The sequence below is a fragment of the Ochotona curzoniae genome, unplaced genomic scaffold (assembly GCF_017591425.1).
Source record: "Ochotona curzoniae isolate NIBS_2020 unplaced genomic scaffold, NIBS_Ocur_1.0 contig_2210, whole genome shotgun sequence".
Classification (NCBI taxonomy): Eukaryota; Metazoa; Chordata; class Mammalia; order Lagomorpha; family Ochotonidae; genus Ochotona; species Ochotona curzoniae.
The window spans coordinates 48,516,015-48,536,653 of record NW_024465369.1 but is presented as its reverse complement, the minus strand read 5'-3'; the positions used below and the strand labels follow the sequence as shown (position 1 = coordinate 48,536,653).

The window sequence follows — 20,639 nt, the reverse complement described above, 5'->3', positions numbered from 1 at the left end:
GAGGTAAAACTTCAGCCGTGACACGGTGTCAGGATTAAAGCTCAATTCAATCTGCCATCAAACTTGAAAGCTCCTGCATGAATTCTATATGTCACATCCACAAAGTTAGGCAACGATCACTCCCTGCAAAACTCACACGGCTGGAGAAGCTATTCACATAGGAGCATGCAACAGACTGGCACCGCAAACAGTTCATACTTACTGCATTCTGGTGCAAGAAGGGACAGATTAGACAAAACGCAGTCAGTTCTTAATTAGCAATAGACTTCTAAAAGGAAATGCTTGTTGATGGTTATTCGGTGTTGCCCATGGCAGCCTTCCTCCCCCCGTGGAATACATGTTTGACTGGTGTACAACTTTAGATGAAGGGACACACAGCCAATCCCAATGACAGAACTACAGTACCTGTAATGTGGGGCTGAGGTGCACCTAGAGGAGAGTTATTCAGCATGAATAATGAAAAACTGTATGACTTTGCCTGGGACCCTACGGTTTCAGAATACAATGCCTCTGATTCTAACAAATGAAGGAAAGAAAATGTGCGTTGCACGTGCTCAAGACCCACATCCACCCAAAGAAGGAAATCAGGGGCAGCAAAGCCAGCCAACTGCTGAACAATAGCGCTCAGGAATGCTTCCCCGGCCCACTGTCATGATCCAACCCTGGTCATGCCACATTGGGCCTGCCCTCCGAGAAACAAAGCAGCAAACCATATTCAAACAGTATTCTTCATGGGACAGCCTAAGTTTAAAAAAAAAAAATCAAACTCTCCAATCTTCTTCTGCTGCTAAAAACAGCCAACCCCCAAAATTCCGAAACCAAAATAGAATGGCACAATCAGCGATGCAGAGACGAGTTTACTTTCCCATAGAAATCAGCAGCTACTGCTGACAGACCTGCACAGTCTCCCAAGCATCACGAAATCACCAGAAGGCCCAAAGCCACACATTTCCTGTGATCAAAGTTAGTCAACAGTGTTCAAAACCGAGGGCAAACGGGAACTTCCGCTGTGATGGAAAATCTTGCCAACATTTCAGGAGCAAGTAAGTCACTCCAAACGATTAAGGAATAGCACGGTAATAGTTCAAATGACTCCAAATTGCACTGTTGGAACATATTTCCTCATTTACACAGGGAAGTAAATCAACTCCAGGTTTCCACATTGAGTCTAGAAGGCACCACACTGATGCCAAAGTCCCCACACCAAGTTTCTTTTGGTTCATCAGGGACTGGAAGAGCAGCCAGCAGCCCCTGATCTGGGCCCTGGGCATCCGTCTCGTGACTCCGTCTCCAAAGGGGGAAGCGGGCAAGGGCTCACCCGTGTGTTACTCATCGCCTCCCCCTCCTGAGTGTTCTACCCAGGCTCCGTGCATGGAATTTTTCTCCACCATCTGACCCACATTTATTTCTAAAAACCAAGCGATAAAAATAAAGCTTTCAGAAAGCAGCTTCCGGCACAAATCTTCTGGGATTTCTATGATAGGATCCCAGTGAATGAATCTCAGAGCCATCCTCTGTGACCCAACACATTGCTCTAGAGAACACGGCTTGCCTGCTTCTAGCCACTCCACACTACTGTTACCAACTGATGGGGACCGTGGGCACTTTCCATATTTACAAGTAAATTTAAACTTTAGGGTTTCTCAAAAGTTCCAGAGGCTATCCTGGTATTATCAAAGAAACAGAAATTCATACTCTACCACCACCACCACCAAACAGGGCCGGTTGCCACTGTATGGTCATAAGCATCAATGATGAATTTTTCCTTGGAATGATTCCACAAATTGTATGTAAAATACAGGGTGGGTATTGGAGGGCATGAAATACAGTCCAGATTGGAGTGCCTAGTTTGAACACCAGCTATTCTATTTCCACTCCAGTTTCATGTTAGCAGGCCTGGGGTGATGGCCTGGGTACATGGGTTACTGCTTCTCATGTAGGAGGCCAGGTAAAGGCCCTTGCTCCTGGGTTTGGTCTCACCTTGGTCTGCTATTGTAGGCATTTGGGAAGTGAACCAGTGGACAGAAATAAATCTAAATAAAAAAGGACTGGCTTATGTGTATATTCTTATCAGCCACAGAAGAGGTTAATAATATATCCTTGAAGGCAGACAGATACATTTTTAAAATCTTGGTCTTGCACCCGGCAGGTAGCCTAACGGGTGTGCGCCTGGGTTAGACACTCAGCTCTGGCTCCACACTCCGGCTTCCTGCTGCAGACCCCAGGGAGACGGCTGTGATACACAAGGAGCTGGGTGCCCACCACCCCTCTGTGAGAGCTGGTCCCCTGTGCAGCTTGACCTAGTATATCCCTGCAAGCATCTGGGAAGTGAAGCAGAGCAGCAAACAGGCGTTCTCTTACGTTGGTGTGTTTGTGTGTGTCGGGGGGGGGTGGTGTCTGTCTCTCCCTAACACAAATGGTTTAAAGTCCAGCAAAAACTCGGTGCTCTTTTAAACACAATAATAGAAACTGGAAAACAGTGTGCAGTTCCATCACAAAGACTTGTGCAAGCCAAGAATACTGCTAGTTACATCATTAATGGACTCCTCTTACAATTCAACACTGTCACTTGGGGACAAATTTTGGATGTAAGATTTAAACAAAGTTCTGTATTTTGTAAACAATGAAGTTTCTGAATACACAAAACACAAAACAGTAAGTTTCTACAAAAGTTATAGGATTTGGAGTAGAAGATAACTGCTTTAAGAAACTGGAATATAAAACTGTTGTAAAACGTCCTGCTCTTTCCAAAGACTTATCTGTGTAAAGCTCTTCGTGTCCCCCAATTACAATGGCATTTCTACCACAAAAGGGGTACTCAGACCGCGGTCCATTTTTAGAAATCATGATGGTGGGCCTATTATTTGGGGCAGTTCTTTGAATGCTATTTGTGCTAACTGCACGTGAGATCAGAAAGCTTGGACTGAGTGCTGGCTCTGCTGATTGTGGCTTTGCACTAATGCACACTCAGAGGCAGTAGAGGACAGTCCACGTCGTTTGGTCCCTGTAACACACTGAGCTCCTGGCTCCCGGCTCTGGGCTGACCCAGCCCTGACTGATAATAAGCATCTTTGGGGAGTCATGCAGTGGATACAACATTAGTATCAAATAAATCATTAAAAGGAATGACTATCAAAACTGGTCCCAAATCAAGATTTTCCTTAGAAAATATACTTCAAAAAGATTCTCCAAATACATAAGAAAAATTATCCATATTAAATATCTTCTTTAGGAGGTCACAAAATTGGAGAACTAGTCAAAGTTTTAGGAAACTTTCATACACAAAAACATTGTTCTTCCAAGTATAAACGCAAATACAGAAAAAGCCAAAGAAAATGGTATTATTACACTTTGCTTAAATATTTTTAAAAGGACTGTTTTACAAAACGTTATGCAAGAGTAATGAACATACATTTCATCAGCTATACAAATGGTCACCATTTTTGCAAAATCTTTCAAAAATACTTTAAATTGTTTTCCTTCTCTGCAACAACAGGCTCTTGGGCACATGGAGCCTGTGGCTGAATGCAAGAAGCTGGAGCAGAAAGTGCTACCAATAGGACTAATTTTCTTCTAAAGCATTTTAGAAAATAGCAGATCCTCCACCATGAAGCAGACTTACCAGGCTACACCGACTTTTGCCTAAGCATTCAAGATCATTTGATTTGGAAAAATCACTGCATGCAGCCCATCATATGTGCTGCAGGGACCCCTTGCAAGGAGGTTCATGAGAGTAAGACAAGCAAGCTGGAAAAAACTAGCCCTCTGCAAAGCAAGCACAACTTGTAGTATGACCAAATAGGCAGCCATTGCTGCAGGCTCTGGTCTATACAACACTGATGATTAATTAACTTTCCTTCTAAACCACCTGCTAGTTCTCATCCCGATCCCAGAGGTGTTGAAAAAAGAGCTCAATTTCATTTGTTCAATTTACTTTAAAATTTTTCGTTGCTGTTAAAGAATATCATTGGTTAGAATCGGAAGCCCGTTGCTTTCATTTATCACAACGACTCAACCTAATGGTGTGGGATTAGAGCAGTGGGAGGACAATGTTCCCCCTTTGCAGAGATGGACTCACATGCTAACAGGATTCACGGCCAGCTGTCTTTCCTCTGTGTTAACTCACTTCGTCTTATTTCTGACATCATTTCAAGTATGTGTTCCAGAGGGGCCCCAGACACACACAACCAGCTGGTCCCAGAATGCTGTGCAGTCAAACCCGTGCGTCATCATCCCATGGCTTAATGCATCAGTTTCCCTCTGTCGCTGAGAGAGGGGCCAAAGGGAATGAAAGGTTTCCACTGGCTCAGCTGAAAAGCATTTTCATGCAAAGTGGGAGTGGAGTCACAAGGCAGAATAAAACACATTAAAAAAAGTTCTGGATCTTTACTGTACTGTGCAGCTTTTCCAGTGCCCAGGATGCCCTCTGATTCTTACTAAATATACACTAAAGAATTAAGGCAGAATTTGATCTGAATTCCAGCTCATAGCTTGCTTCCACTTCCACCCCGAGATGGATTCTAAGTGTTCTGTTCCTGTCCTCACCCCTTGTAACTCCAGTTTGTGGCATTTTACAGTCTTTCACATTTTGATTTCCTAATGGCCCATATCATCCCCTTAATATTTCCACTTGATTCTAACACTGCTTACAATTTAAGAAAATGTAGGTGGGCACTCAGTATAGACAGGTGGTTATTTTATTCAAAGCAGAAAAATAGACCCTTGATAATTCAGTATTAAGCATCAGGTAAAAAGGCATCTAACAGTGACTAACCAAACTTTTATTCTGACGCTCTCAAAATAAATAGGTGATTAAAATATCAAGATTCCTAAAAGTTATCTAAGAAGGTCCAGGCAGGGAAATAGAATGATTAATTATATAGAAAAAAATACTTAAATCTCTTGAGGAACCAGAGGAGAAAAGAAAAATAATGCATTCACTGCATGGAGAAGGAAAATTAACCTTTCATGATTTTCTGGGTACTGTAACTAAGGGCAATGGATTGAGTTGGCTCAAAGTTCTGTTTAAAAAAAAAAAAAGGTGCAAATGGAACGTGGCTGGTTTTAGGTGCAACTGAGCAGAAGTGAACTGGAGAGGCCTGATGTCCTACAAGGCATTTCACACAGAGGTCACACAGCAAGAACGCTCCGTACGTTCAGAAATTCTAGTTCATGCTGGAGATTACTGTGTATTAGAGCACCTGGTCTCAACTTAGACAGGAATCACCTAGGAGCTTTTAAAAACAGTGCCAGGTTACCACCCCCAGAGGGAGAGGTAACATGGGCACTGCCTGGACATCTAAATTCCAACACGCAGCTGTTGGAAAACCACGGACATGAATTATTTCTCCATGGAGGAAGAGCAGCATTTAGAAACCCAGGCTTTCAGTTGGCAAAAGTGCCGAGAGAAACAATGGTACAACCTGCAGAAGGCGGGCCTGCTCCGTACTAGAGCCTCGAGATAAGCAAGTCAAGTGGGGAATCCTCCTGGGATGCTGAAGGATATTACATCTGCTGCAAAGGTAAAGGATGCATTGCTGGGAACACCTTATTTCTGATCAGGTGTGCAGCAAACTCAAGGCTCCAGGATGCTGATTAGAGCTTCCCAGTCCCCAGGAGGCTGTCTTCAGGAGAAGACAATGAGTGGCAGGGCTGAGAGTAAGCTCCGAGCAGACAAGGCTTGGCCAGTACTGGAATCTGGATCATATCACACACTCAATAAATACCAAAGAAATGACTCAAACTGCTCAGAAGGCACAGCTCGGTTCTCTTCAAGTGCACTAAGAGCCTTACTTTCCCAAAGAGTTTAGTAAATGCCAGAAGACAAAGCTAGTGGATATTCCATCATCACGCCACTAATCCCATTAAAATGTTTTCTTGTATTGTGATAGGACAGTAAGTGCTTGCCTATTGGCTGGAGAGCAACTAAGTCTTTTCCCGGAAAAATTAAAATCAGTTTCTTTGACTTTAGAAGTATTGCTGAGTATGTCTTTTGCTTCCAACTTTCTAGTGAAATCCCTGCTTCTCACCTACCCTGCCCAGGAATTCATTTAGATCTGGACCATCACAGTGCCAGTTAAGAAATTTGTTTTCCTGCCAATTGAAAAGAATGACTTTGAAATTGTGCCCTCACAATGAAAGCACCCTGAGGTCTTGCTAGAAAGAATTCTGGCATGATTTCTGAATATTCTCAGGCAGATCTTCTCACTCACAGAGCCCATTCCTCCCTTTTAGCTTTCCTGTGTGGTTTCTACCACCAGCAGATCCCGTGCGAGAGTTGAGTGCTGGGGCACCACGGGCAACAGGTGCCAAAGGAGGTTGCCAATGCCATTCAGTTGAGTTTCAAGTAATGACAGAGCCAGAGAAATTGGGGTAGTCTGGAACTTTTCCCCTGTTTCCAGGTATTGGAAGAAATTCAAGGAGAAACATTAAGAGATGTTAACTAATGCTTAGTTAAGAAAGAAAAACAGCAGTGGAAACTCCAGGAGGCCTGAGGTTTCAGTTCTAGGTATCCTACTTCATAGTTCCAAGTATCCCACTTTGGGATAATTTCTTGATCTTCACTTCAGGGCCCACAACATGGAAACACTGGGATAGCTACTTCCTGACCTTCTGCCAACTCAGACAAAACGCAACTACGACCACCATGCTGGCACAGTCAGTCTTTTCTAAGTACTGAGCACTAGCTGGTAAATACGGGACATAAAGGAGAGAGAGAACACTGCAAGAGAAAGCCATTTGCCAAAAAGACCTGGTTCGGCTAAGAATGTACTGCTGTTTTCTCTGATTCTGAAACGTCAACTTTTTAAACATATAAATTCTCCATCTAGTCATTTTGGGCAGGGCTTATTTGTGGGAAAGAACTAAAATTGATTCATCCTTTTCTAACATTCCTAAAAACAAGAATAAGTGTTTTAATAGGTCCTTAGAACTGCTTCTAAACGTCACAGCAAGGGAGTGGATAGGAAATTCTGATATAAATATGTAATGTTGAAATAATTTATAACAAGCCTGGAGTCTTATTTAAAAATTCATTATGAATTTTGGCAGAAATTTGCAAAAGAATTCATTGTCACAAGATCCCAACTGGGTGGACCTGAATAAGCTGTAAGGACTCTTTCTGAGGCTCTCTCTGCAAGGCTTACAGAGGCGAGGACCCGACAGCCCGGGGCAGGCCAGTGCTGGTGTCAACTCTGCACGCTGTACCTTCTTTATGGCATTCACTTGCCCCACATTCCCAGCAGCCTACACATGGGCAAATGGCCATAGGCACAATGTCCCTGGAGCTTGTCAACCATCTCTCATAGTGAAATTCTAAATTCACAATTCCAACAGTCAAGCACTTATATATTGGGAAACAACAACAACAAAAAACCTTCTAAACTGCAATGTCTTCAACATTTTCTCTCAGTCCCTAATACACACACACTCTCTGTGAACCTGCATAGAAGCTAATTATAGATTCAAAGTTATAAGTCCTTACAACAAATTTCATCTATAATGTGTAAGCATGAATTTCGAAAGCCCTCATTTTATGATAGGATAAATATTTTAAGTTTCTTACCTCAAAAATTTCAAAGCCATAAATGTCCAAAACACCCATGACCTTCTTTCTTACTTTCGTCTGTGCCTTTAAAGAAAATTTAAAGTCATGAGTGAACGTAGGCAGGAAATGAAACACTGCAAACATCTGAGATGCAGACATACATTACAAGGTAATTCTTCGTCTTCCCTAGGAAGGTGGCCATGTGAGGTGCTTCTTTTTTAAAATTATGAGATCGGATATTGGGATGGACGCTTTCAGAAATCCCAATAACACACAATTCAAAAAACGTGTAAGTAGCTCATAATAAGTTTTTAACAACCATCACTACATCGTACAAGAGGGAGTTAGGGCCTTCCATGCTAATCATCCATTGCAAAAAGAAGGTGCTTCAACAAGGTTTATTTTGACACAAACATTTAAAATCCATGTGTATTTTTAATGACTCTTAATTATGAACTTTGCAGGCCCTATGTACTCATTTTTTTTAAAGAATGTATTAGTATCCAAGGAGTAGAGCGGAACTTTTTAGCCAAGTGTGTACAACTAGTTAGTTAGACATGCTGGGACCAGCACTTGGGGTACTGGCCATCCCAGTAATTTTGATGGGCCATGAGGTTCATCCTTAGTGAGATTCAATTCAGGGCAAAAAGAACAAAAGCCCTGGCCAACTTCAGTCTTCCACAAGGCAAGTTATTGGTAAGGAATAATGGTCATTCACAACAGTAAGTCATCTATTCATAAAATGATTTCTCTTCAGCGTTAATCTTCACCCTGGGATACTATTATTTACAACAGATATCTTGGCTAAAGAGATTCAATACCTTGATGCTTTCATTGATTCGATTTACCAACCATGAAAACAACCTGCTGTAGAGATTTTTAGCCAGAGCATCCCGGGCATAGTAAGCCTGTTTAAAAAAAAAATAGTATAGTTACCTTAATGCAGAATTATTTCTTCTTTTTTTTTTTTTTAAGAATTTCAATAAAATAATGAAAATGTTTATTTAAATAGCTAAAACTCATTGCAAATTCCATTTCAGAACCCGTTACTATTATTCTCCGGATAAGCAGTCAAGCTTTGAAAATATTTAGGCGAATTGTTTATATAAATTATTCTTTTTTTTCACATCTCAAGAAACCAATTCTATTGCAAATGTTTTCATCACAGAATAATTTCAATCCTATGGAACTGACAAAAGCCAGAAGCAATTTAGAAGTTCAATAACAGATAATAAAATAAATACCCACTGGGAGAGATGTTACGTGATTATCATTAGGTATATGAAATTAATTAATAGAATGGAAATGCTTGTTATATGAAAAAAAATTTTAATCTGTACACTCCATATACCAATAATTAATTTTTCCAAAACTGTACGCAGGAATGGAAGCTCAAAGAAAATACATGAATATGGATCTGACTGTTGGCATCTATAAATTATTTTCTTGATCCAACTTCATGTATTTTCTAAAAATCTGTAATGAGTTTTCCTTATAAATTGCATCATGAAAATAAAACCTTCTTCATGTGTTTTTTTATTTGTTTCTGAGACTGTTCAGAACTTCTGGACAAAAAGGCAGGAAACACATGAGGCTCTATGACCTCTGACTTAGAATTCCAAGGCTGGAGAGTGGCAGTCCAGGTCAGAAGGGACTACGGACCCTTCAGTGTCCCCGGAGACTTTGGCCCAGGCTCTGGGGCAAGGCCTGGAGCAAGAGCAGCCCGGGAGGAATCAGGCACGGGTGAAGACAGCCAGAGGTTTTGTGTCGGCTGATTCTCTGTGTGCATGTCACTAACTATTAAGAAGACAGTCAGGTCCCACTATATTAAGCTACACTAGCACATTTTTATTCTACAAAGACCACAAACTTGAATGTTCTTAAGCTTCCCCGGCAACACAGCACGGCTGAGAAGACAGCACCTCTCCCTTGGCCTGACACTTCTATGCTAACCCTGAAGCTTTTTTTCCTACATCCCAGGCAGCTACTCCAATTAGAACTGGAAAATACACCTAGAGATTGGCCAAAGGGGTTAAAAACAGGAGGGGAGCAGCACACCTGTGTGACCCCATAGTTGACAGGCCTGCGTAAGGTTAAAACAGAGGAAGAAGCCAAAACCTCATTTACACATGCATCTTTTCCTCAATACCCTTCCTTCTGGTTTTCCCTTTGTGTTTCTATGGCAATTACTGAAGGGGCTTTTTCTGACAATCTGATGAGGCTATATTATTTCTCAACCCTTTCCCCTTTCTTGTGAATTCAAGTTATCTCAGATAAACACACAATCTCCAACCACCACCTATTATAAATAAGCCCTTTTTGTCTTAACGTCACATGGCTCTTTCAGTTGCATGCTATCTGCTTCCAACAAACCACCATCTCATTAGTCAACGGATGCAACAATTGACAACTTGATCTGGTACACCTTTACTGTTTTTAGAAGCATATTCACAGCCAACATGAATCTTTGCTTCCTCCAAGCAAACCTTTATGACAAATGTTTCAAACTTAACCCTTCCACCGATTCTGTGATAGAAACGACTAAAAAGTGTTGGATCTTTGGAGGTTGGGGAATACTGGCTGGGAGAAAGGCAATACAATTTCAAATCTAAAAGGTGAGCAGAAGAAAATTGCCTTTGGGACAAATAAAATAAGTCTGCTGAGCCATACCTGGTCCCAGAGGCTGCCAGCTTACTACTACTAATCACTGTTGGGATTCCTGCTACCTGGCCACGAGTCATCTCCTAGAAAGCGGGAAGGGCAGCAGAGTTCCCTCCTATTTTTTTAGGGATCATGAATCAGGTGAGGGAAGTCACCAGGGCTGATTCACCACCTCAGCCTCTTTCAAAAAATCTGTTTATTTGAAAGTCAGAATTATGCAGAAGGATGGAGGAAAAGGTCCACCATCCACTGGTTCACTCCTTAAATGGCATCAACAGGTAAGGCTGGGCCAGGCCCAAACCAGGAGCCTAGAGCTTTTTCTGGGTCTGCCATAGGAGTGGAAAAGACCCAAACACTAAGGGCCAGGTTCTGCTGCATTTTCCAGGCACATTAGCAGGCAGCCAGATCGGAAGTGGAGCAGCCGAGTCTTACACAGGAACTCATAGTGATGCTTAATTGCAGCACCTTAACCAGAGAGGCCTAGATTGTGGCATCACTGCCTCAGATTCTAAGCAAACTACGACTATACCTCTGCGGCTCTGAGGGGTTCACCCAGGAACATCCCAGCCCCACTCTGCTTCGGAGGAGGCAAGACTGGGAACAGTGTGTGCTGAGCAAGGCAGAAGCTCCTGGAGGCTCCGACTCCCTCACAGAGTTTATGCTGGAGCTCGGGAGATCAACCTCACAGAAACAATCAGGGAGAGAGCAGAGTCAAACGGTTCCCAGAAGTGGGACCCGGGACCTCCCTGACCAAGGGCAGGGACCAGCGATGCAGAGCCTGGGAGGCAGAAAGAATGAGTGATGGTCGCAGTGCTGAGCAAAGGCACCAGGTAAAATAGATACGGCATTTGGAGACTCCTAAGGAATAAACGGAGATAAGCAGGTGTGTGCAGCCAGATTACAGAGAGCCTTAGGGAACAAGGACAAAGTTATCTAGAAGCAGCTGAATGATAAGCTTGGTCTTGAGTTTCCATTATTTCAATATTAGTCATCCTATTGGGCAAAGATCTAAATGCCTCAGGGAAAATGAGGCATGGGTCAGTAAAGATGATACTGGGGCCTAAGAACTGAAACTATGAGGAAAGGCTAATAAAATAATCACTTCTCCTAGGAACCAAAACCCAGCAGCCACCAACACTGGTAGAACTAGGTACTCTGATCCTACATTAAAGCACAGACACACATAAACCCTCGGGTAAGGTGCTGAAATCAAGGATCTCAAGGTAAATTCTTTTATGCCAAAAGCTAAAATAAAATTAGACAAAATAAAAGACTTTGACATGATGATGGGGTGTGACTCAAATAAGTTTGTAAAAGTAAAAAAACTATGTGGGTCTCATTTCTAGAGGATAATTAGTAAAAACACAACATAAGAAAAACAGATCTCTTCCAAAATATATACATCCCTGAAGGGCTCTCCTAGAAACATGAATTCTTCACGTACCATCATTATTTTTAAAAGATTTATTTGAAAGGCAGAGCTAGGGGCAGCACACACAGAGATTTTTCTATCCAATGGTACTCCCCCATGGCCACGCTGGCCAGCCCAAAGCCAAGAGCCCAGAATGCCATCTGGATTGCTCACATGGGTGGCAAAAGCTCAAGTACTTGGGCTACCTTCTGCTGCCTTTTCAGGTATGTGAACAGGAAGCTGCACCAGATGATGGCATTGCAGGTGGCAGCTTAACTTGCGGTCCCACAGTGCCAGCATCACTATCATTGTTTTCCCAATATGATCATTGAAGACATCCAAACAGGGAGGTTCTCAAGAGGGGATTCAGGTCAGCACTAGCAGCGCCATCTTTCAACCTCACAGGAATATGAATTTGCTGGTCCTAAACCAGACACCAGAGAACCACCACACTGAAGGCAGAGCTCTCGCCAGCGGATTCTGCTGCATGTCAAGCTGAAGGGTCATCGCTGTGGACTTTCTCCTCCTTAATCTAAGGTTAATCTTTCAGCTACATTCTTTGAATCCTCTTTATATTACTAAAGCTCTGGCAAAGCTTATCAATCCTATTAATGATACATGTTGTAATGAGGCTTTCCTTGTTTTTGAAATCCTTTTGAAAGAAAATTACGGACACAAACACAGAGAGAGAGAGAGAGAGAACGAGAAGACAGTAAGCGCAAGCATGTTCACCCACTGGTTCATTCCCCAAATGGCCATGATGGCTGAAGCTAGGAGCTTTTTCCTGATCTCCCAGGTGGGGTAGGTCCAGGGCGCCTCCAGCTTTCACTGCTTTCCCAGGATTGTTAGTATGGGGCCGGATCAGAAGTGGATCAAGGACTCAAACAGGCACCCATGCGTGATGTCAGCACTGAAGGCTGTGTCTTTTTTTTTTTTTTTAAAGATTTATTTTTATTATTTTTTCATTGGAAAGGCGGATATACAGAGAGGAGAGACAGAGAGGAAGATCTTCCGTCCGATGATTCACTCCCCAAGTGAGCGCAACGGGCCGATACTATGCCAATCCGAAGCCAGGAGCCTCCTCCAGGTCTCCCACGCGGGTGCAGGTTCCCAAAGCTTTGGGCCGTCCTCGACTGCTTTCCCAGGCCACGGGCAGGGAGCTGGAAGGGAAGCGGGGCTGCCGGGATTAGAACCGGCGCCCATATGGGATCCCGGGCTTGCAAGGCGAGGACCTTTAACCACTTGCGCCACCGCGCCGGGCCCTGAAGGCTGTGTCTTTACCAACTACATCACAGTGCCAGTCCTACTTTTTCATTGTTTTGATTCAAAATGCCTTTCTGTCCTTTCTCTGTACCTAGATCCTTCAATGCTCTCTGTGACAGCTTCCTTCAGCCCTTATTTCCCTCCCAATAACAACATATGTTGGAGGCTAGGCTGTGCAGTAAGTCAATCACTCTTGGTAACCTGAATTACGAGATTAACCTGGACAGATATGGCAGCAGAGGCAGCAACCAAGGAGGAAAGCCACACAACAGTTGCTGCTACAAATCCAACTTTCACACACAGTTACAGCATTTGCCACAGCAAAACAAACCCCCCTAACTTAAGAAATCAGTGTTGAAACAAAGAGAAGGACTTCGGGGTTGGGAGGAAAGCCCTGCTGAAAGCGAAGGCCTAGCTTCCCAGCTCCTGTGCTCTAGAGGCTGAAAGCTACTTACAAGGAGAATGAGACAACAGAACACAGCTGGACCAAACAGGCCAGGATGGGCCAAGTCCTAAAGCAGTCACTTCTCTCTGGCCCAGATCAGCACTGACTGGGAAAATCCCCAACACAGAGGAGAGGGCTTTCTGTTGCAAAGGCTCCAGAAGCCACCGGGATATGCAGGCATCCATCTAAACAGTCACCTCTTTAACCTGAACCAAAAGAGAAGCAGGTTGCTCTAATTCGGGTCTTAGAAAGATGCTGTTGGTTTCCATGTGCAAGACAGAAGGCTCCAACAAGCAAAGCATGGCCATCCATTGGGTCATGTGACCACCAACTGGCTTTTCCAAATCAGTGAACTCCACTTTTCCAGTTTCTGTGCCCCAGATTCTGGGACACTCTTGACTCCTAAACCAGGTATCGGGCATCAGCCCATCCTGTGGACTCTCTTGGCAATACATGCACAGTGTGCCACCTTCTCCCTCACTCCACAGCCACCACCTGCTGCAAGTCAGCATCTCTGGGTTAGCACTTGTCTCCTTGCAGTTCCCTACTCCTCTTCCTCCATGCTCCACACTGCAACCACAACAGTCCTGGGAGCTACGAGGCTGACCATGCCATTCCAACCCTTTTTTCCCACTCCCAGGAGCTCCCCTACTCTACTTGTTCTCTTTGTCCACTGCATTTACCACAGGTTCAAGCTTACTGTATCATTTTCCTTCTGAATTGTTCTTTTTTTTTTTTTTTTAAAGATTTATTTTTATTATTTTTTCATTGGAAAGGCGGATATACAGAGAGGAGAGACAGAGAGGAAGATCTTCCGTCCGATGATTCACTCCCCAAGTGAGCGCGACGGGCCGATACTATGCCAATCCGAAGCCAGGAGCCTCTTCCGGGTCTCCCACGCGGGTGCAGGGTCCCAAAGCTTTGGGCCGTCCTCGACTGCTTTCCCAGGCCACAGGCAGGGAGCTGGAAGGGAAGCGGGGCTGCCGGGATTAGAACCGGCGCCCATATGGGATCCCGGGCGTGCTAGGTGAGGACCTTAACCACTTGCGCCACCGCGCCGGGCCCCTTCTGAATTGTTATCTAGGACCACTGCCAGGATTTTCAGTTCAATGAAGGCAAGAGATTCTTATCTGTTTAGCCTACCACATTTATATGTGCCCAAACCATGCCTGGAACACAGTACAAAAAAAAGTTTTTATTTACAGCACTATTCAAAAAATAGCAGACACTTGGAGCAAACTTTGCATGCACTGTGATTTACCCACCTGAGCCACATTCAGTGTTGTTGAAACTTTCTCCTGCTTGGCCTCAACTGTTCGGAAACTGAATGCTCGTTCTAGGACTGACTGATCAATGCTGGTCAATTCGCAAATTTCTTTGAGTTCTGTTGGCAGGGGAGGGAGGGAAAGACACAAAACATGATGGTATTTACACTGCTAACAATCACTCTTATGGCTTGGGCTGTACTTTCTAGATCACAGCCAAACTGCATAGTGTGAGATGTCTAAATCAAAAGACTGAAAACGTAGCAACAAAGGTATTTTTGCTCACTTTTACCGCAAAGCTTTCAAACCAGTGAACACAAGGCAGGCGTTTTCCTTACTAGTTTAAAAACCAGGCAGATGTTCAAAGCAGCTTCCTACAAGGAGTCAAATCTCCATGGACTCACCATTCTTGTCTTTTATTTTGCTTTCATCTAAGCCATTCACTCGTGATTCGGGCTTGAACTCAATGTTCCCCAGTTTCAGCACAGCCGCCACCACCTCCAGGACAGACTCGGCTTCGTGATCCATAAAACCAACAATCTGCATGGCATTCTGGGGAGGCAGGAAAAAAAAGCACCTGTTTTCTTCTGCAGTCTTTATTATTTTTTTAATGAGCCGTATTACAGATTTATTTCAGCAGAGAGGGCCTGATAAGACAAAGCTATGGCTTATCTTGTGTCCTAAGCGGGGATTTAAGGAGTGCTAGGGGTACTGCAGGAGCATCCTCCACTGGCAGTGCTGTGGCGGAGGAGGGCATGAAAAGAGGAAGACAGGGAAGTGCAGGCTAGGGGCAGAGCTTTTAAGTTCCTGCCGCCACCTCAACCACGGCAGTTCAGTCTGTGCATATGCATGGGGTGTGTTTTGTTGTTTTACACTGGGGTTCTGGTACAAGCAGAAACAAACCCAAACAAAACACTTTTGTAACCCTCCAAGGGGCAGGGAGAAAAAAAAAAACCTGATTTATCTTACATGTGAGAAAAATCCTAGTTTGCAAAGCTGAAGGGCCTTGTCCAAAAGACTGTGTGTTACAGGAGACCTACGGTCACTCATGAGCTTTCATGAGAAATCAGTTCTAGGCAGAGTGGTCATAGCCAGGACAGAACTTGGACGCAAACCTTCTACACAGCCATGTTCAGGAATTTTCAGGCTATTGTTTCCATATGAGGCTATTCATCCAGGTTTAAAGTGACATAGTCTTAGGAAAATGCTTTCTTTGTGAGCACAGCCAGTTTTTATCCCTCCTTCTTACTGATTAGGTCACAGCAATGGGAGTAACGGATGTTTTCTTGATTAAGAAAAATTTCAAACACAGAAAAGTAGAGACAGCAGGGAAAAGATCCTGCAGGTGCTTTGCATTCACCCCAAGTGATGAGCTGATGTCAATCTTGTTTTATCTGTGAGCCCAGCTACTCCCCTGCCTCCCTCCCCATAGCCCCAGCTGCCTCACTTGGAAGCAAATCCCAGTTACCATACCACAGGATAATAGGAGTCATTTTCAAAGTGTGTGCCGCATAAAGCCAGAAAACAGAACACGGCTCAAAATCATTTCTTTTCTAATGAATGTGGAATGCTAATCACTCTGGTTTATACATGAGATTTCTAAAATCGCACAAAAATGGGCTTGTCTGGTTCAGAAATGGTCATGATTTAACCTGATCCAAGAGCCGTTTTCACACCTGGAAATTAACTCTGGCTATGAAAACAGTGTGAGTTTCAATACAACATTAAAACAGTCAAGCCCCAGGATGCTCGGGAAAGAAAGCGCCTTTTGTGAAACGGTGAAATTATATACTCTAATAAAGCATGGCCTCCCTGACCTCGTGTGATTTTTGAGCTGGTAAAAAAAATCAAGCTAATAAAAACTTAATAAATTCTTGTGTAACTCTTAAACCTTTGGGGGCATCAATTACACTTTAAAGAAAAGTGCGAACTGTTACCAGTTCCAATTAAGCCACATAGTGTTACCCGCAGAAAAGCCTGAGAAAGCACTCCATCTTACCCTAACGGTTCTGAAATTCGCTGCGTCGTCCACTCCATTTACTACGGCCGAGTCCAAGCTCAGGTAGTTGTATCTGCTGAAATCCCGCTCAAGTTTAAGTTTATCTAATAAATCATACATACAAATGGGTAAGTGGCTCCAATAAATTTAATCACCTTCAATAAATCTCATTCCCTTAAACCTGCAGATGTTTACATAATGAATCAGACCAGAAACAGATACCCAAATACCAGAAACATTTTCCTAAAAATCATCTTTATCACCATTTTACATATGCCACACCCTGTTCATGAGCATTCATTTTTTATTGAGCTATTCCTTTTCTACGTTTTTACAGCATAAAATATGTTTCTGATATATTATTTCATTATAACATATGGTGTCTCCCTGGTGACCACTTCCTCACCACTGGATCTATGAGTCCATGTATTTGATTCCATCTATTTATAATAATACAAATAGGATAGTAGCAAACATCTTTATATAAGTTATAATTTGGATTCATGTGACTTATCTTGTTGGGATATATTCCAACAAGCAGCGTGACTGGCTGGCAGGCTCTGTCCATCCTGTGACTCAGCCTGGGCTGTTAATTGCATCCTTAGAGAGTGATCCTAACTTTGAACTGATTCCCACCGACTCTAAGGATTTAGGGACAACTGTCAGCTTTCCCGTACTTACTGTCTCTTGCTAACATATGTACATTGTGAGTAAGAGTTAACATTGTTATACACAGCATTGTTACGTTCAGTGTTGTTTCATCTGGTGATTTTAATGAAAACAGTTTCCCCCAAGTGCCATCAACTCTCCATATTTCCATAACCTCTTCTACGAACTATGCACTCAATAGTCTTCAGCATTCAGCTACTGACTCTGTGATGCTACCCTTGTGGTCTATATTAACTTGCGAGCCTATCCAAAGCCGGGGTTTTATCTCGTACCAGCTGCAATGTCTCCCCACTGGCTTTGATCTTCCTAAGTCATGTGTTGTTACATGATTGAGCTCGCTTACTTCTCCCAAGTTTTCTCTTTCCAAGTCAACATTACACTCCTCGATTTCACTTTCTGAGTTTGTGATGAGCATCTCCTCCAACATTTAGTTCACTCAACTCATCAGAGACACCATTATCTAGTAAGGTTCAGGGATATCCAACTAGCCCTGGGTGTGTGGTAGGAGCCGACAAACCACATTCTTTACCTCAGGCAGTCATCGAAGATTTTTAAGAAGGAAGAGGAAAAGCATATGGGACAAACGGTTAAAGAGAATGCCAGAGAAAATTCTGTGAGGATGCAAATTAAGACACGGGAACAGGAACTCACTGAGGAGCTCTTCAGAGGCACCGGAGAGCAGCTGATAGAACACGTGGAAGTTGCGCTCGCCTCTCGGCTGCTTGACCACTCGAGATTTCTCTAAGAGATCTAGGGAAAAGAGAATTAAGTCATAGCATAGTATCTATTTTATTTCAAGTTCATCAGGGTTTCCCCTTGTGGCTTTCTTACTCATTTTCTATGAATAGCAAGAGAAACTATATTTGCAATTTTATTTTCAACCAAAAAGCACAACTCTAAACCACCCAAATTCACCCAGAGTTAGTTATTTTAATGCAATCAGGCATTTGAGATTTTTTAAATATAAAGAACAGATGTTATACATTCATAGGTAGAGCTCTAAGAAGACCATGACACTTCCCTCCCTCCCTTCTCAACAGCATTTGCAGTCATAATTTTCATCTAAACAAAGAATACACAAAACAAGTTCCTTCTGACAAGCTGACTAAAATCTGCAGTTTTCTTTTTAGATTATTTGAAAGATATAGTAACAGAGGAAAAAAGTGGGAGAGAAAGAGAGAGAGATCTTTCATGCTTTATTTCACTCCCCAAATGTCCACGATAGCCAGGACTGGACCAGGCAAAGCTAGAAACTCCACTTTGATTTCCCTCAGAGGTGACAGGAACCCAAGTACTTGGTCTATCATTTGCTGCTTTTCAGACACATTAGCAGGAAGCTGGACCAGAAATGAGTAACCAGGACTTGAACCAGGCACACTGACATGGGATGCAGACGTTCCAAGCAGCAGCTGAATTCACTGTGCCACAGCACCTGCTCTGGCAATATGGTTTTGTTTCAGATTTATTTAATTGAAGGCAGTTATAGAGAAAGAAAGGGGGCAGAGGGAAAGACACAAAGAGAGCAGAGAGAGGTATCTACCATTTCACCAAGTCACTGTCCAAATGGGCTGTGTTGACCCTGTCTGAATTCTCTCAACTCCACAAGGTATCATTTTAGTGCTGACAACAACTGGGAGCACTGGAATGTGAGTAACTCAGCTGGCAACTGGTGGAACCAGGATTTGAATGACATCAGCACAGCAGGCACTGAACAGACTCCAGCTCACACCCCATGCACCACTGCCAGGGAGAAGTGAAGCTTTCTCTGGCTATCTCGACGTCCTAGAGAACAAACGTTAGCTCTCATTTAAAGGGATTTAGTGTTATTTAACAGCATTATTTTCTTTGGATCCGGATTGTTTTGCATCACATAAATGTGAACTCTCGTCAAATTTTCAAGAAACAAGAACAAAAGCAAAGAAAGCAGGGAAGAAGATGGAGAGAGAAGAGGACAGCTAGAAATGAGCTTGAACGGCAACAGACAAGGGAGGACAATGCTTCAGCCTGGAGTCCTCCTCGTCATACACTAGTGATTCAAAACAGGGTGGAGACTACGCACGAGGCCACGCTCCGCTGTAAGGCTTCATATCAGCAATCACACAACTATATTTGATTACCAGTGGGGCTGACATCTAAACCATTATCTTTAAATAGGTTAGGAAACGCTGCCTTTCAAACAAATCAATCTTTAGAAAGATAAAAAGCTAAGAGATGGCATGATCTCTCTGGCATGGATCACTGAGCTCATCCACTTTCGGTTCTAGAATCTACACCTGCACTTGGGGGCTGGCCCTTGGGGGCAGGGTTACAGGGTGCAGATCTGAGGAATCAAAGTCATGAGGGGTTGCAAAGACACGAGGTTGTAAGAACAAAGAAACAGGGTCGTGAGGAAACAAAATTAAGTCAGAACAAAAATGCATAAACAAAAACTTAAAGGAACAGGATATTGTGGATTTTTCTTTTTCATTTCCATCTACTGCTTTTATATTGCTGGAGATTTTCAATGTCCACAAATCATAATGAAGAATTTTTAGAAAAAAGCAAATCGAAATCAGAAAATACAAATGGGATATAATGTAGAGAAAAAGACTGCAACGTTCATCCAGTCTAAGGAAATAAATGCTTAAATCAGTTCTAGAGTACCGACCAGCAGAACAGAAAATAAAACAGGTCAGGATGGAAAAGCAGGACTCAGGTTTGCGTCTTTTTACTTGTTTTGCGTCTGGGCTTCTAGAGGGTTCTAAGAGTATTTACTATAGTTTCAGACAAAAAATACCCACAGGGTATGGACAGATTTGTCATTGAGAAGCTAATCTTTATAGGAAATTCCCCAAGTCCAGCAGAAACCTACTCAACTCCGTGAAAAATAAACAAATGCTACAGTTTACTTCATCCATTCATGCACAAATTCCTTCAATTAGTTCACTGCCTGTTCACCCACTATACACCAGAAACCATTTGGGAATGTACCCAGCACTGACTGGGGGAGGAACCCCAAGACCTTCCCCATGCCTGCAAGTTACAGGTATTCCCACATCCCCCACAGCCAACAGCAGAAGCCCCCCTGCAAGATGAGATGACAGGCACTCAGCAGTGAGGAAGGGCAGGAGCAGGGAGGCAGAGTGGCCCCCAAACCCAGGCTCTGCCCCATTGCCCTAACTCCTGGGCTGCCTCTGACTAGCAGCCTGCTGCCCCCTCCCCTACCGGTGATGACAAACAGCTGCCTGGCTACACTTCCGGAACCACATCCTAAGAGTAAATTATGGCAATTCAAGTTGTGTAATAATACCTTCCCAAAGCATGTGACAAGGTCAGCAACAGCAGCCTCCGGGCCCCCCTGTGCTTGGCGCTTTTTGGAATAAAGGCTCCCACACAATGGA

The 20,639-nt window shown here is 43.3% G+C and overlaps 1 protein-coding gene across 4 annotated transcripts in view; it reads right to left on the bottom strand.

Annotated features, from left to right (window-relative positions):
* The window catches only part of MYO1B (myosin IB), a 137,398-nt gene that overhangs the window by 39,444 nt on the left and 77,315 nt on the right, over nucleotides 1-20,639 (bottom strand). For all 4 annotated transcript variants that reach the window (XM_040971896.1, XM_040971898.1, XM_040971897.1 and 1 more), the window contains exons 7-12: nucleotides 17,911-18,009; nucleotides 16,591-16,694; nucleotides 14,996-15,143; nucleotides 14,592-14,710; nucleotides 8,368-8,454; nucleotides 7,565-7,630 (exon numbers count right to left, since the gene is read on the bottom strand). In XM_040971896.1, coding sequence (XP_040827830.1) covers nucleotides 7,565-7,630; nucleotides 8,368-8,454; nucleotides 14,592-14,710; nucleotides 14,996-15,143; nucleotides 16,591-16,694; nucleotides 17,911-18,009 — 623 coding nt within the window. The remainder of the gene's footprint in view (nucleotides 1-7,564; nucleotides 7,631-8,367; nucleotides 8,455-14,591; nucleotides 14,711-14,995; nucleotides 15,144-16,590; nucleotides 16,695-17,910; nucleotides 18,010-20,639) is intronic.